The sequence below is a fragment of the Scyliorhinus canicula genome, chromosome 3 (genome assembly GCF_902713615.1).
Source record: "Scyliorhinus canicula chromosome 3, sScyCan1.1, whole genome shotgun sequence".
Taxonomy (NCBI): Eukaryota; Metazoa; Chordata; class Chondrichthyes; order Carcharhiniformes; family Scyliorhinidae; genus Scyliorhinus; species Scyliorhinus canicula.
In genome coordinates this window covers 151,643,093-151,660,604 of record NC_052148.1, presented here as the reverse complement: position 1 = coordinate 151,660,604, position 17,512 = coordinate 151,643,093, and the positions used below count along the sequence as shown (strand labels likewise).

At 43.0% G+C, this 17,512-nt stretch overlaps 1 protein-coding gene across 1 annotated transcript in view; it reads right to left on the bottom strand.

The window, feature by feature from the left end:
• Positions 1-17,512, bottom strand: part of adgra3 (adhesion G protein-coupled receptor A3) — a 200,285-nt gene that overhangs the window by 11,005 nt on the left and 171,768 nt on the right. The window contains exons 13-17 of the mRNA XM_038791486.1: positions 12,906-13,113; positions 11,761-11,969; positions 10,545-10,669; positions 8,382-8,505; positions 29-174 (exon numbers count right to left, since the gene is read on the bottom strand). Coding sequence (XP_038647414.1) covers positions 29-174; positions 8,382-8,505; positions 10,545-10,669; positions 11,761-11,969; positions 12,906-13,113 — 812 coding nt within the window. The remainder of the gene's footprint in view (positions 1-28; positions 175-8,381; positions 8,506-10,544; positions 10,670-11,760; positions 11,970-12,905; positions 13,114-17,512) is intronic.

Below are 17,512 nucleotides of genomic sequence, written 5' to 3'. Positions count from 1 at the left end.
CTTGTGAAACACGAACAAACATTCTCACCTGAGCATTGGCCGAGGTGGGGGTGGGGGCTCTTCAGGGTCTTGGCATCTCTTTGCTTTCCTTGTCAACTGTTTGAAAATATTTCGTGCTGTGACGCCAACCCACAGGATGGTGGCGAGGGTAGAATAGTGTAGAATTATCCCAACCTACAATTTTAAAAGATCAACAGGTGAGGAACTATAGAAATTTAGAATCTGGAACTCTTGTCATTGCACTGGGGTATACAATAATGATGAGTTTATGTTTTACTATTCATTTACATTATGTATTAAATATGCTTCTCTCTATAGCACAGTGAACCTATTCACTGCATATGCTAGTGTATAATTTAACCAGTTTATGGGCGATCATCCACCTAGAATTCCACTCAAATATAAAACTGTCCCATGAAATTACAAGGCAGCTATTCACCAAAACTGGAACCTTCAAATCGACTTTCTCAAATATTTTCTCCACTCTTCACCATTTCAACCAGCCCATGTTCATCTACTCTTCTCCTTGTTACGATGCCCGAAAAGACCAACAATGCTCAAAAATAAATTTGAACTTCCAGTTAATAGTTGAAAAGGATAGTATAACAAGATTTCAAATTTTATGATTCTTACTGTAATGAATAACTAAACACAGTATTTTCTTCTTGTGGGCAACTTGTACTTTAATCTAGAGAAAGGATTCCCTTTTGTAATTATCACACACCACACTCTCCATGGAATTACATTTCTGCTCCCCCCCCCCCCCCCCAATGAGTGACCACGTCCAGATGCTCCCTTAGTTTTTAGAGAATTTTCTAAATCCCACTACTAGCAGTAAAGCCTGTTTGAATGATTCTTCCTCTCTGGCCATGCCAGGAAGAATCTTCGAGAACCCTACAATGGCTACAGGATATGTCTATTCCACTAACATGAAATTATGTAGCCACCTGGGGTGGCCACTGCCCAACACAAAATGGAAGATTACAAAGAATGCAGGGAAAATGGACATGTTGCAAAAGCAAGCAGCTTGCAAAAGCATTTGTGTATTCTGACTGCTGCAGAAATCACAGCACTGTGAAAGAAAACAAGTTAGCATACTAATGAGGCGATACCCGGTGATTCCCAGGTACAATGGAAACAAGTTAACTCAAATCGCTACATTGAATAGAAGGCCAGACTTCTTGGCGCCAAGAGAAGTCCAAAACAATAAGCCCCAAGAACCGCCCAGTGATCGAGGGACTGCCCCGTTATTGGGGAAATTCAAATCAATCGATTGGGAAGAGACCCAATCGATTGCGAGTGTATAGAGGGTCCGCCCAGGTGGGCGCGAGACCCTGGGAGAGGTATAAGACAGAGACCCCGACCCCAGCTCGCTCTCTTGACCAGCTCCTCTTAGCCAGCGCTCTCCTTGACCACCGTTGCAGCAGAAGACCTTGAGAAGGGGAGGCCTGGTCAGCAGCCGCCATCAAGTAAGTGTCATACAACGCACGCTACGAGAGTAGACACTCCTGACCCCTTTAGTCCACACCGACTGGAAGCCTGCAGATCCAGGACAAAGCTAGAGGCCGTTGTTCCCTGATCCGGCAGTTCCCTTATTCCAGAAAAGTATTGGCCTGTTAGTGGTAGGATTAGCCTAGTCTTGTAGTTTTATATGCATAATTAGTAGATAACTGTATTATAATAAATGTGTCTTGTTTGAACTTACTAACTGGTGTATGGAGTTATTGGTCTGAACTTGAACTTGAAATTTGTGGCGGTATCTTAACGATACCTGGAGACTCTAGAGCTAAGGAATGAAACAGAGCCAAATTGAGTGTAAAGCACACTCACCTAGAACGAACAACATTATTACCCTGGTTCAGGTAGAAATACTGATTTAGCTATTCTTTACCCCAACTCTCTTTCATCTTAAAAGTAAATGGACAGTTTAGAGCACAAATGTTTACAACTCAATACTTTTAACACCTTTCTGGGACTTGGGAGATTCAGTGAACTCAGAGACGGATGCTATTGTCTTCAACGATGAACACTATACATCTTAGCCTCAGTAACACAATCTGGAATTCCCTGACTTTTAACCCTCCTCCCGCCACCCCAACACCACGCTGTCAAGCAGACTTCAGAAAACTCCATTCTTCTCTTTCCTTTCTCAGATAATTAAATGGGAATTTTGTTTCACAACTTTCAACATTCAGCCAGATGCTCACTGATGAGTTAAACATCAGAGACATTTCAGCAACATAGGTATACTGCAGAGAAATGTAAAATCAATAGTGGGACCCAGTAACCTCGAAGGAAAGTTGCTAGTTATCTGTCAGAGGATGAGGAGTGAAGCATATTGGAACAACATATGAGAGTGGGCTACAATGTTCCTTTGGTTGAAATTACATGGCAAGGGGGCAGACCAGACAGGACAGAAACTTGAAGGAAGCTGTGACCTGTAGACAAGAGGGCCCCTCATCCAATTTTAGTTGCTGATGAAGGTATATGTTTCCCATCATTTGCATATATAGGATGTTGTTGATAAACAATATGCTACTGAATTCAAATAACACAATCGCAAAGGCTGAATTAATCTACTGATATTAATACGCAAGAGAACATCAATACACATGCCAATCTGCTTCTTTTGGTGCTGCTAATTTTAATGTCTTAAACCACCCTTCCCAAACCAATCACCACTACTTACTTCACCCTACTAGTAACACAGAAGGTTCTCTCGAGTTTCTCTCTGTCATGTTTCTATGGACGATTCTCATTCTTGACATGCTATATTGTATTTTACTGAAATCCTAGTGGGGAAAACATATGCTGCACTTTTTATTTTCAATCATTGCCCATTCCTAACTGGCCATGAGAAGGTGGTCCTGAGTTGCCTTCTTTGAAACTGCTTCCAATTATCCATTTCTGAAATCTTACAAAGTAATGGAAGCTTATGTTCACGATTGTCTGCCACAATACCAGCTATTGATGAAGTTCTACACAGTAAAAAACTTACTGAAAGGAATTAAACCAGTTTACCAAACGGCACCATTTTACACAGTGCATTTCATGATTTTAGACTTAGTTCAACATTGATAAACTGTTTGAGCCTCACTATGAGATTTATCATCACAAAGGTCATGCATGGCTACAAGGATGCAAGTATTTTGATGATCAATATTTATAATCAAGCTTTTCTTGATATATATTAATGATCGAAATTAGGGTGTATTTGGCACAATTTCAAAATTTGTAGGTTGAGAAAAATGTTGAATTATTGTGAGCTGTGATGAGGATTGTGATAAGATTTCAAAAGGATATAGTCAGGTTTGTGAAAAGGACAGATACGTGGCAGGTAACATTTAATGCAGAGAAGTGTGAAGTGAAGAATAAGGAAAGGCAATATAAACTAAAGGAATGTAGGAACAAAGAGACCCGAAGTAGATGTGCACAAATAGTTGAATGTGGCTGGGCAAGTAAAGTAGATGGACAGGTGGCATATTACCGTATGTTTTCAAAATGTCAGACTCAGCCTGAAAACTGGTCTGTACTCTCCAGTTGCACAGACCAGTTTTCTCTTCAGATTACGAGCCTCTTTCGAGAAAAAAGAGAAGGGGTTTACTTCGTCACTCTGGCTGGCTGGGGCCAGATACAGCCGGCACCTGGGCCGGGATCAGGGTGGCATTTTTAAATGGCACCCTAATCAGAACTGAAAACTGAGCAGCTCCCCCCCTTCCACGCAGGTATCGCCGGCGTTCCTCCCGCGCATGCAAGTTTCCCCCTTCACAGCCCGCAACCCCATAGGGCTCCAATGAGAGCCGCACCTGGCACAGGCATGTTCCTCTCCCGGGTGATGGGAGGGGTGTTAGCAATACCTACCTTTGCACCCAGAGGGATCTCCTCTACTGAATCCTATTTGTGAAAGATGAAGTAAACCTTGCTGGTATATGAATACTTAGGGAGGAGTCATGTGGTGGGTGGGGGGGGGTTCATTAATATTAAAATATTTACTATAATGCAATTAAGTGAGGATCCTGCCCTTTGAGGGCGTGAACCTCATGACGTCGCTGGCGAATGGTGGAGAATATCAGGAAGAGATCGCGTTTCCTGATTCTCTTCTGATGTTTCTAAGGAAATTCAGCATGTCCACATTAACCGTTACCAACTTTTACAGATGCACTATAGAAAGCATCCTATCGGGCTGCATCACAGCCTGGTATGGCAACTGCTCGGCCCAGGACCGCAAGGAACTTCAGAGAGTCGTGAATACCGCCCAGTCCATAACACGAACCTGCCTCCCATCCATGGACTCCATCTACACCTCCCGCTGCCGGGGGAAAGCGGGCAGCATAATCAAGGATCCCTCCCACCTGGCTTACTCATTTTTCCAACTTCTTCCACCGGGCAGGAGATACAGAAGTCTGAGACCACGCACGAACAGACTCAAAAACAGCTTCTTCCCCACTGTCACCAGACTCCTAAATGACCCTCTTATTGACTGACCTCATTAACACTACACCCTGTATGCTTCATCCGATGCCGGTGCTTATGTAGTTACATTGTATATCTTGTGTTGCCCTATTATGTATTTTCATGTATTTTCTTGCATTTTTTTAAAATTCCCTTTTCTTCCATGTACTGAATGATCTGCTTGCAGAAAAATACTTTTCACTGTACCTCGGTACACGTGACAACAAACAAATCCAATCCAATCCATCTACAGCATTTTACTTTTATTTTAGAGGTCATGATGCTAATTTACGATAAAACACTGCCTCAGTTGAAGCATTGTTTACAATTCTGAGCACTAAATTTTAATGAGGATATCAAGGCATTAAGGGAGCGCAGAAAATATTTGAGAATTCAGTTTTATTATCCTTTCACGGGACGTGGGCAGTGCTGGTTAGGTCAGCATTTACACTGCACATCTCCAATTGTCCTCACGGTGATGGTGGTGAGCCACCTTTTGAATCACTGCAGTCCGTGGTGTAGTTGGGGGTCATTTAGCTCAGTTGGCTGGACGGCTGGTGCATGATGCAGACTGGCGCCAACAGTGCAGGTTATTCATGAAGGGCCTGCCTTCTCAACTTTGCCCATCGCTTCAGGAATAGTGGCGCTCAGATTAAATCACAACCAGTCAGCTCTCAAAGTGGAGAGCAGCCTAATGTCCTCTGGGACTGTGGCAACATTTATATCTAATGCTGTTAGGGAGGAAATTAGGATTTTGACCCAGCTACAGTGAAGGAATGGTGACATAGTTCCAAGTCAGCATAGTGTGTAGCTTGGAGGGGAACTTGCAGATTGTTATGCATCTGCTGCCCTTGTCCTTCCCGTGGTAAATGCCATAGGTTTGTAAGGGGCTGATAAAGGAGCCTTGTAGTGTATCTTGCAGATTGTATACTCTGCTGCCAATATGTTTCAGTGGTGGAGGGAATGGATGTTGAAGGTGTGCCAATCAAGCAGGTTTCTTTGGCTCGGATGGTGTTGGGCTTTTTTAGTGTTGATGGGGACTCCTCACTTGTGCCTTGTAGATGGGACAGGCTTTGGGGAGTCAGGTGGTGAATTATTCTGCACAGAATTCCCATCCTCTGACATGGCTGATCCATATGAATGGTTCCAGGGATAAGCATCTTCAGTTACAAGGATAGATGGGAGAAGCCATGGTTGTTCTTCTCCTTAGAGCAAAAAAGGTTCAGAGGATATATGACAGAGATGTTCAAAATCATGAAGGATCTAGATAGAGCAGATACAGAGAAATTGTTTTCAATGCCGGAAGAATTCAGAATCAGAGGACACTCATTTAAGTTGATTGACAAAAGAAGTCACTGAAACATAAGAAAAACGTTTGTTATGTGGCAAGTTGTTGAATCTTGGAATTCACTGTCCAAGAGTGTCATGTAAACATATACAATCATGGCTTGTAAAAGGGAATTGGATGAGCACCTTTAGAGAAAAATATTACAGAAGTACATGGAAGGGATCGAGACATGGATCTAAGCAAGTTGCTCTTGCAGAGAGCTGGCACAGACTTGTCAGGCCAAATGGCAGCTTCTTTTTGTTCTTCACAATTCTATGTTCATATATATCCATTAAAAGCATTACACTCTACTTCTACACAGTAACTTGTGCACACTTGAATGTTAATGTGCTCCCATTTTATCACTGGTAGTTTGCCAGGATTAAGCTCTGGTGAGGTTTCTTCTCAGGTGTCTTATGTGGTTCTAATCAGCATAATACATGATACCATTTAAAGCTTAAAGGTGGTGCAAATAAGGAAAGTCATCACCAAGGTTAGAAGAGTAAACCATTAGGGCCAATTAGGCAAGATGTGGCTCTTCACCCTCAACATCAGGAAACACATAATATTTAAGATACCTAAACAGGGTGGAAAGATAACCCAGAGTAAAGCTTTCAGGTAAGGCAGAACAGTATAATAAGGGGTCACACGTGAAGTTGTGATGGTAAAATTTAGAATGTCATCAAGTACTTTTAAAAAATAATTATTGTTGAAATCCTTTTTAGTTGAACAGGATAACATAATAAAATATAAAACAGATGCATCAAGTTCCAATATACAAAGAACACAATCAACAATCAAGAACACATCCAAGGTAGAGGTAAGCAAGTACCGATGATCCCTCTCAAGGATGGAATCCACCAGCCTCTGCCATTCCACCTTCGCAGCCTTTTCAGAATGCGATTTATAGGAATTTATTCCCCCCTCCCCCCGCCTCCCAATGACCACCTTAAGTGTTCCCATAACTTGGAAGGTGAAATAGACTCACTTTTATTAAACTTAATAGGCAGGATTCTCTTGTGCGGGGACAAAGTCAAATTGGCGGGGGGGAAAACCGGCGCGAACCACTTGGGCGTCACTAGCCCCCGAAAGTGCGGAATTCTCTGCACTTCTGGGGTCCAGGTGGACGCTGGAGGGGTTGGCACTGCGCCAGCCGGCGCTGAAGGGGCTGCGCGAGTTAGCACATGCGCCGAAGGGCCAGCGTGATCTCGCGCACGTGCAGACTGGCCGGCGTATTCTGGCGCATGTGCAGGGGGTTATCTTCTCCGTGCCAGCCATGGCGGAGCTCTACAGGGGCTGGCGTGGAAGGAAGAAGTGCCCCCATGGCACAGGCCCGCCCGCAGATCGGTGGGCCCCGATCGCGGGCCAGGCCATCGTGCCCCCCCCTTCCCTGGGGTCGGATCCCCCCGCGAGGACCGCACCGGCTGACGTACCTGCCAAGTCCCGACGCATGGGACAATGTCCAATCCACGTCAGCAGAACTGGCCAGAAACGGACGGCCTCGTGGCCCACTGGGGCCTGGAGAATTGCCGGGGGGGTGGGGGTGGCGCTGCCAACTGCCCCTGACCGGCGTGGCATAATCCCTGCTTTCGCCCGAAAAACGGCGCCAGAGAATACGGCAGCCGGCGTCGGGGTGGGATTCGTGCCGCCCCCTGGGGATTCTCCAACTTTGGTGGTTGAGGAAAACTGGCAGGACTGGATCAGCAGTTCGGTCAGGTAGAAAGTATAACAGGTGGTTAATTTTATTTCAACCAAAATTACACTAGTAGAATGGGGAAGGCTGGAGAAAATTTATTTTCAAAATGTTGGAATAGTTATAAATTAAGATTAAATTTATCTATGTGTTTTTTGATGTATTGCAAACATTGAAAGAAAACATCAGGGGGCCAACTCAAATTTACCAAACCAGCTAGCTCACAAACCAGAAGGTTGAACCACGTTCAATCACTGCAGAGTTTCAATCACTGAAACAAACAGTGATGCCAAACAGAAATTTTGCCTGCCAAGTCCACGAGCTATCCATGGTTAATATAATCTACAATAGAAAATAGACTCCAATTACATTGGATGCTGTTTGTCCAGACAATTGATCAAACTCAGATCAACAACACCTAGCTACACACACAGACACACACACCTGCAACAGAATATTACCAAATTAGAGCATTTCCTTCGGAGTTACTAAAAAGAACTTGCATGTGTATTGGAAACATTTCATGATCATGCTGTACAGGGTACCCTTTTAAGACCTGGGATCACAGCCAATCTTTTGGGATACCACTTCAATTCATAAGCAACGTGTACACTGCTGAATTTAGGAGTGCTGATTCTTCGACTGAGTACAAAATTATATCACCAAATATTGGAAGTTGGCTATGTGAGCAGCTTGACTGTGAATGATGAGACTCCACTATTCCAAACTATTTTTAATTAGGTTCAATTACTTCAAATAAAAAGTGAATGTAAATGTACACTTTCAAATAACCTCAGAGATGCACATTATTAATTCTCTTGCTTTGTGTCCGTTCCTTCACTGGTATTATTTCTATTGCAAAGTATTCATTACAGAGTGCAAATAAAGACACTAAAAAATATTGCTTACCGCTTGGCAAACGCTGATATTTCTAGTCTGATTGATACCCCCTACAAACACTGCACACGTCAGGAAAACGTGAAAGCAGAAATTAACCAACATATGCCAGCTCTTTCGGCTGATCCGAACCGCACTGTCAAAACAAAAGAAATCAACAAGTGTTACTGAATGATCACAAATAACTTTAAATAACATTTCAAACTTTTCTTTTCTTTATTCATCCCACTTTAGCAGACCAGCTGGTGCCTTCAAAAGTTTCAGTCTGACACTGTGCAGTCATCCTGCCCAATGGCACATGCACATTGTCGTTCAAGATATAGTACGGGATATATTTAGGTTACTGTTGGATTTCTATTCCAATACGTTTGCTTTTGTACAAAGGAAAAGTACTTATGTGCAAAGTCATTGATCAAGGGGTTATGTTTGTATTTTTGCAGATAATTAGTCATAATTGATGATAAAGTTTTGAATTTGCAACAGAATTATAAATTTGATCACTGTAATCAAGAGTTAGATTTTACGCCCAGTAAGCAGGTGTGGTGGGTGCATCATCCACTCACCCAGAATCGTGGCCTTGCAGCGTTTTAACATCGGGTTGGGGATAATTAATTGGAGGTGAGACTTTCGCCCCATCTCAGGAAGACATTCCACTTCCAAGAGTTGTTGGTCAATCGGATGGCTGGCAGCTCTTCAGTCCCAGCAGGGTCAACAGCAGTGATTGCCACTATCGAATTAGGCCCCAATAGCATTTATTACTGCAGCTGCATGCAACGTTAGCGTGTGCATGTTGGGGAGGGGAGAGAGTGTAAACTACTAGAGTGAGCCTGGAGCTTGGGGAGGGGTGGAGGCTCTGATTGAAACAGGGACCTATAAAGGACGCATCTGTCACACATTATCACCTGAGGTGTTACCTGCAGGTTTGCAACCCATCACTCAGTGGGAAGTGGTCATTAATTGGCCACTTAAGGACCTCAATTGACAAAAGGGCAGGCAAGCAGAGTGTTCAGGATTACCGTGCCACTTATCTAACTCGGAGAGAAAAGGGTATTTGGGTACATAGAACTTAGAACAGTACAGCACAGAAAAGGCCGTTCAGCACTCCATATTGTCTCGAGCTTTGTCCGAAACCAAGATCAAGCTATCCCACAGCCTGTCATTCTGGTGTGCTCCATGTGTCTATCCAATAACCGCTTGAAAGTTCCTAAAGTGTCTACCTCGGACATCCATCCTGTAGCTCCAACCCCGAACCTTATAGTTATGTCCTCTTGTAACAGCTACATCCACCCGAGGAAATGTCTCTGAATGTCCACTATCTATCCCCCTCGTCATCTTATAAACCTCTATTAAGTCGCCTCTCATCCTCCTTCGCTCCAATGAGAAAAGGCCTAGCTCCCTCAACCTTTCCTCATAAGTTAGGTATGAACAGGCAGCCGTGGCATTTTACAGCTTCCTCCCACCTGTAGACAGGGGAACATACAATTCTGAACAGATTTTATTCCTTGGTTATTGTTGCAACAAATGATTGTCTGTCCTGCAACAAAAACAGAGTTATAATAGGAATAGCTTCAGATTACATTAAATGATAAGCAAATGACAAACATGTAATACAACCTGGTGTCTAGGCTGAGGTGAAGACTTCCGATTTCATCGGCTACCTGCTTGACTGTGAACTTCCAACCACCGAAAAAAAAATCACGGAGCATTAGCCCTACTAAATACACCCAACAAACTGGGACGTAATTATTTTTCTTTATTCTTTCAATGAATGCTGATGCCACTGGCAAGGCCAGCATTTGTTGTTCATCCTCAATTGTCTTGAATCGAGTGACCTGCTGGGCCATTTTAGACGGCAGTTAAAGATTTGCTGGAGTCACATATATGTAGGCCATACCAAGTAAGGATGGCAGATTTCTTCCCAAAGAAGGTTAGTAAATTAGATAGGCTTTTACAACTGATGATACGGAAACTAGCTTTATATTTCAGAATTTTATTCATTGAATTGAATCCAATCTATGGTGGGATTTGAACATCTGCCCCCAAAGCATTAGCTTGCGCTTCTGGATTAGTAGTCCAGTGTCATTACCATTCCACCATCATCTCCCCATAATGATATACATTACTTTGGGCCAATGCCACAACTGGCTCATGGTATTGAATTATAAAATGCATTACCTGTGGTAGTAGATGTAGCTGGCAATAATTATGGCCAAACAAATGAGCAATACTGCTGCAGCAACATACACTACTGGATGCAAGAGGTCAACAATTTGCAAAAGGAAATCAGCACCAGTCAGATCCTGATGGGCACACAAATGTCACAATCAAACATGGATTAAAGGTGGAAAATACATTCATTCATCAGCAGAAAGAGGTGAATGATAATAGCAACATTTCAAAAGTAGAGCTGCTAGGCAGCTTACGAAATACAGCAAAACCCCGCAAATAGCAATGTGATAAAGACCAGACCATCTGTTTCAGTAATATTGTTTGAGATATAAATCTTGGTCAGCCCCAATCTTCTTTGAAAAGTGCCAGGGAATATTTTATGCAAACCTGAGAGCGCTAACGAGGCCATGGTTTAAATTATTTGAAAGACTAATTAGGCCAGTAGTCTCCAAATAGTGGATCATGAGTGACAGGTCGATCCAAGAATCTCGAACAATCAATTGTCATTGCCTGCCAAACCATGCCAAATTGCGCGAGACTTGGGATGCTCGTAATGATGAGCCAATCAACCCATTGCATGCCAAATCACAACAAATTGCACAAGATGCAGGGTTTCTTGTAATGGCAAGCACATCAGCTCATTGCCTGCCAAACCATACCGAAGTGTGGGGTGTCTGATCACATTTTACCTATTGGTTTACATGGACGGTGTACTTAACGAGAACGTTGAGTACAAGATAAATTTTGCAATGTGTGATCCTTACAAATTTCTATAAAGGTATAGTTGGTGTGAAAGAGGAGTGTATTATAGTTAATATTTTCCTATTTCATACACGTTTTGTTCCTTTCTTAAGTTCATCAGCAGTGTGTGAGTCTGTTCGTCCATGCATTCAAACAAAAAAATACAAGTGGCGGGATTCTCCGTTTCTGAGATTAAGTGTTGACGCCAACAAATTGGACACCACTAAATTTGAAAAGTGCTGCGATGTAGATATGTAAATTGAGTAGTAGTGATCAGGTCACATTGAACAAGAGTAACCTGTAGCATGTATTAGGAAGGAAAGGTGATAGAATTCCACAATCTGGAGGTCAGCGTTATATAAGAGTCCTTTCATAAACAAGGATACAGAGGTTGAAGAGTGTGTAGGATAGTTCAATTCCAGTTGAAAAGGAACAAAAGAAACTACTTCTGAAGTTCAGAATTGTTGTATCAATATCTTACCATCAGTACTGCATAGTTATTCAACGAGTAGCACTGCATTGTGGTGACATTCTCATCTGACATGACAATCTGGCAGCCATCAGATATCCATCCTCCATAACCATTCGAGAGGTTGAAATCCCAGTATGCTGCAACAGCATCTACCCCATGTGCAATACGACGCAATGTCACAGTAATAGGTTGACTGAGAGGATATTGGCTGTTGCCATCTTTTAAAGAAAGGCAAAGAAATATTACAAGGATAAGAAAGCAATTCAAATTAACAAATGGATAAACATGTACCTTTACACAGGCTGCACTGATTTTTCTCAATGTTGGCTTTTCTAAAGTTATACAAGAGCATAAGAATTAAGAGCTTGAGTAGGCCATTTGGCCTCTCGAGTCTGTTCGGTCATTTGATTGTGATCTCAACCCTACTTAATGCTCCCGCATGATTGGAAATATCATCGTTAATTCATATAATCAACAGGAGTCTGCATGGTCTATCTAATACACAAGAGTATTGCACAAAAATTAGATTACCTTTTAGTTTTGGTCAACAGTAACAAAAGCATATTTAGAGTTCCACAAATATCAATGATCTAACTAGTAAAATCAACAAAATTTGGGACTACACATGTACATATGTATCACAGTGTCACACCCCTACAAACAGCAGGAGTAACTGAAGAGCAGTGTAGCTGGAGCCATACAAAACAAAGTGACCAGTTGCAGACAAGATGAAAACAAAAATATTGAATTTTTTTCTCATTCATCAGAAAAATATATATATTTAATTATATAATTTTAGCACATAAACCATTTTTAAAATGCTGTTTTGAGTTGCTCAAAGCATCCACTCGCATATTATAGCCAGTTATATTATTTCTAACATTATGAAGTTTCTTGGGCAGAAACTAAATTGACTAGATTCAGAAAGGTGAAAGTGAGCTTTTCTAGTAGTATCTGTGTCTCCTTTGCTTCCATCTTAAGAACCATAACTGCTCATTTTTCAACTTAAATCCAAATAAAATAACTGCAAGGGATCTACACTATTTTCTTAGTCTTGCCTTTCAATTCTCTTTGTCACCATCATACATTGTTATTTACTCTAAGATGAAGAAATTACATTTAGGTATTTTGACTGCACACTCCCAGATTCCTACCTATCTTAGTGTAGATGACCGGAGAGGCCACAGTCCGTCTCTTTCCATCATCTGCCAAATTTGTAGAATTCCCCGTGCTTGGAAAAAGTTTGCCATTCCGGAAGGCAATAAGATGTAATTTGTAGACTGCATCTTCCATTTGGTATGGCACAGGAGTGTTGACAAACAAGGATTGTGGCAATTGAACAGATGCTTCTGCAACAGTATTCTATAGTGTTTAAAATAAATAGTTTGAGAAGTGCTACAAGTGTATTTAGTCAAAGGCTAGATCGTGTAAAAAGTTACAAATACCTGGACTTGAAAATTAAGATTTCACTTAATGTATATTCACTGTTGTAAAGGAAATCACATGATTCAACTTTCCAACCAAAAATAAGGACACTGGATAAAGTGGAACAGAAAACTGGCATGGAAGGGAATGGATGTCAAGTGTTTTAATTGCCAATTAAAAGGGATGCTGTAGTATACTCCATTTACTAGTGGGAGAATAGTATAAATAAAATAATTAACCTTCTATGCAATCCCAGTTATCTAGCAGTCTTCATCCCATCCACTTTATATTTATAAATAAAATACTTCCGCTTTATAAGCTCAAAATCCTGATATAAAATTCTGATCTTGTATGCGCGTAGTGTGGTACTACTTCTCAGATCTTGTGTCTGAAGGCAGGTGCTTGGCAATTATTAACTACAGGGGCAGCACGGTAGCATGGTGGTTAGCATAAATGCTTCACAGCTCCAGGGTCCCAGGTTCGATTCCTGGCTGGGTCACTGTCTGTGCGGAGTCTGCACGTCCTCCCCGTGTGTGCGTGGGTTTCCTCCGGGTGCTCCGGTTTCCTCCCACAGTCCAAAGATGTGCGGGTTAGGTGGATTGGCCATGATAAATTGCTCTTAGTGTCCTAAAAAATAAGGTTAAGGGGGGGGTTGTTGGGGGTATAGGGTGGATACGTGGGTTTGAGTAGGGTGATCATGGCTCGGCACGACATCGAGGGCCGAAGGGCCTGTTCTGTGCTGTACTGTTCTATGTTCTATACATTTAGGGAAAGGAGGCAGGCCCCAAGTGTACCTCGACCAGAACAGGGATCAAACCCCTGCTGTTGGCATCAATCTAATCCACATGCAAGCAGTCCAGTTAATCAAACTAACTGCATCATCCCTGCCCTGTATTTCAGGACAATCAAAGTTATCTATTTTAGGAATACCACTAATACAATATTTAGTCCATGTACATCATTTGGATGAACAGATCAGATTGATTGATTTTAATGAAGAAATATTGATTTTATTTGATTGTGTGGTCTCTTGTGCATACTAATTCATCTTTCATCGGACTTATGTGAACATTGTAAGGCATGGTCAGGCTGCACCCTGATGCTTTAATCTTGCTCTACAATTACAGAACAGTTATTCCAACATTATAGCACTTCAAAGGGATTGAATCCCTAAAACTCTATTGCATGCTCGGTCGTGAAGAAAAATAAAAAATGTTGGGCGGGATTCTCTGGTCTCTGACGCCAAAATCGGGTTCAGCGATCAGGCTGAGAATCCCCGGGCGAGATTCTCCGCAAATGCGGAGAGTCGGAAAGGCTGCCGTGAAACTGGCCATGTTTCACGGCAGCCTTCACGCCCGTTCCCGGGACCCGATTCTCCCCCCCTATCGGGGCTAGGAGCGGGACCTCGGGAATCACGGCGTCACGGCCTTAACGACCGTCATTAAGGCCACGCGCCAAGATGACGCGCGACCGGCTCCAACCCGCGCATGCGTGGGTGACGTCATCACAAACGGGCGGGCGTGGGACAATAGCGGAAGGGCGTGAAAAATGTCGGGAGGCCCTATCGCTATTCCCCCAACCGGCGTGGGCAGCGGAGAATCGCGCCCAAAGTTTGCGAAAAAATCGGGGGGCGGTGTCCCTTTCACGATGCCCTGCCCACTCCAAAGCAGCATACTCTAGGAGGACGCCGCAAGTCGTATTGACAGCCTCAGGACGTTACCAGAATCCCACTCCCCGATGCTCTGCTCCCGACCGGCCGAGTTCGCAGACGGCGTTGGTCGCGTGTGCTATTTTCTGTCAGAAACTTGGCATGCCGGCTGTGGACTCAGTCCAGCGCTGCCGCAGTCGGGGGAGAGCCAATCCGCGGGAAGGTGGGACTTTGGTAAGGGTGGGGGACACTGCGGGGGGTGGTCCGCGGGTCGCGGGCCTGGCCAAAGGGAGGGCACTATTTTGCAGGCCTCCACCATTGCAGGCCGCCACCGTGCGCATTCGCGACCACAGACCCAGCAATTCTCCGGCCGTATCAGCAGCTAGAGCTGGGTGCTCTAAGCTGCCTGCTAGTCACCCACCAATCGGAGGATCAGTGAGCATTTTGCACCGATTGTTCGGTTGTAAAACGTCACCGTTCCCACGCCGGCGTCAGGACATAGCCTGAAAATCGGAGAATCCACCCAGTTATGTTTTAACCCTGAGCTCACAAGCACTTGTATTTCTAAATACACCACATTCTCACAGAGTTAAGCTCCAGGAAGAGACTCATTGGGCATTCAAGGAATTACAGAATTGCTATGGCACAGAAGCAGGCCATTTGGCCCATCATGTCTACATAGGCTTTCCAACTGACATTCTGACTCATTGTCATTTGCCTGCCTTTTCCCCTTACCCTTCCACAATGTTTCTATTTAAATAATCATCTAATGCCCTCTTTAAGCCTTGATTGAACCACTCTGCCAGACAGTGCATTCCAGACCTGAACCATTCATGGTTTTTACAATAAATGTTGACTATCTGGCAGTAAATTGACTAGATCATTGCATATGTTGGTGTCTTGTTGCTAATGTAATTCAAGGTGCTCAGTTGATGAGCATTGTTTCATTAAGGATTAAATAGAGCCTGCTGGGCCACACTTTGCAGTTAAGAGGCAGAGATCTGTTCTGCTCCATCCTGTGACTAAATCTACCACCAAGAAAATAATCTGTGTCTTGTTCCATACATCACCATTTGGCTTCGATCCATTTATCAAAATAGACCGGATATTCTTTCAAAAACCTTAAATACACTATTTTCTCCTCATTCATACATTATTTTTACAAATTATCTCACATTATTTCTATATTCACAAACCAAAAACAGGTCCTGGTCCAATGAGAAATGTTTATGCACTTAGTACTTGCTATCTCATCTAATTGAAGGGTTTAGGAATGATTAAATTATTTGACAGCTCTCCTCTATGTATCCTATTTTCTTTGATGAAGATTCCAGAACAAGGGAGCATAACTTTAAAATTGGAACTAGGCTGATAAGTTAGGGTGTCCGGTTGCATTTCTTAATACTAATGTAAGTAAAAATACAACAGGAATAGGCCATTCAAGTGATCATGCCTGTGAAATCATTCAATGAGATCAATGCGAAACTCAATCCACCTTCCTTGCCTCTACATTCTTTTAGAAGCTTGTCCAGCAAAAATCTATGGATGTCAATTTAATAATTTAGCATCTACTAAAAACAAAAATTATTCAATTTACAAATATTCAAATTACAAGAGAAACATTAGGTTGGATAATTAAAAGCTTGGTCAAAGAGATAGGTTTTAAGAAGTACCTTAAAGATAGAAAGGCGGAGACATGTAGGGAGGATATTTCGGAGCTTGGGTCTAGGCAACTGAAGGCCAAGTGTTTCTTTAAAATCCACGTATGTGATATGGGCAATGCTGGCTAGATCGGCAGTTATTGTCCGTCCCTGAAAGCTCGTGAGAAGATGGTGGCAAGCTGCCTTCTTGAACTGCTGCAGTCTCTGTGGTGTAGGTGCATCCACAGTGTTGTCAGGGAGAGTTCCAGGATTTTGACCCAAGGAATAGCAATATATTTCCAAGTCAGGATGGTGGGTAACTTGGAGGAGAACTTGCAGGCAATGGTGTTCCCATGTATTGGCTCCCTTTGTCCTTCGAGATGATAGTGGTCATGAGTTTGGAGGTGCGGCCTATGGAGTCTTGATGAGTTCCTGTAGTGCATCTTGTAAATAGTACACACTGCTACCACTGTGCATCAGTGGTGCAGTGAATGAATGATTGTGGATGAGGTGCTAATTAAGTGGCATGCTTCGCCCTTGATGGTATTGAGTTTCTTGAGTGTTGGTGGAGCTAAACTCATCCAGGTAAGTGGAGAGTATTCAATCACACTCCTGGCTTGTGCCTTGTGGATGGTGAACAGACTTTGGGAAGTCAGGAAGTCTGTTACTTGCTACAGAATTCCTAGTCTCTAACCTGCTCTCGTAGCCACATTATTTATATGGCTAGTCCTGTTCAGAATGTTGATTGTGGGGGATGCAGGTTTAGCAATGTAGCCACCTGAGATGGCCACTAACGAACACAATATGGAAGACTGCAAAGAGTGCAGGGAAAACAGACATGTTAAAGAGCAAACAGCTTGCAGAGCAATTAAGTATTGGGACAACTGCAGAAACCGGTTTCTGACGGCTGCAGAGACCAGGCAGCGCTGTGAATGAGAAGCCGTTAGCATACTAATGAGGTGATACTGGGCAAGTCCCAGATACAATGGACACAAATTAAGTATCAATCGATACATTCAATAGGAGGCCAGACCCAGTGGTGCCAGAG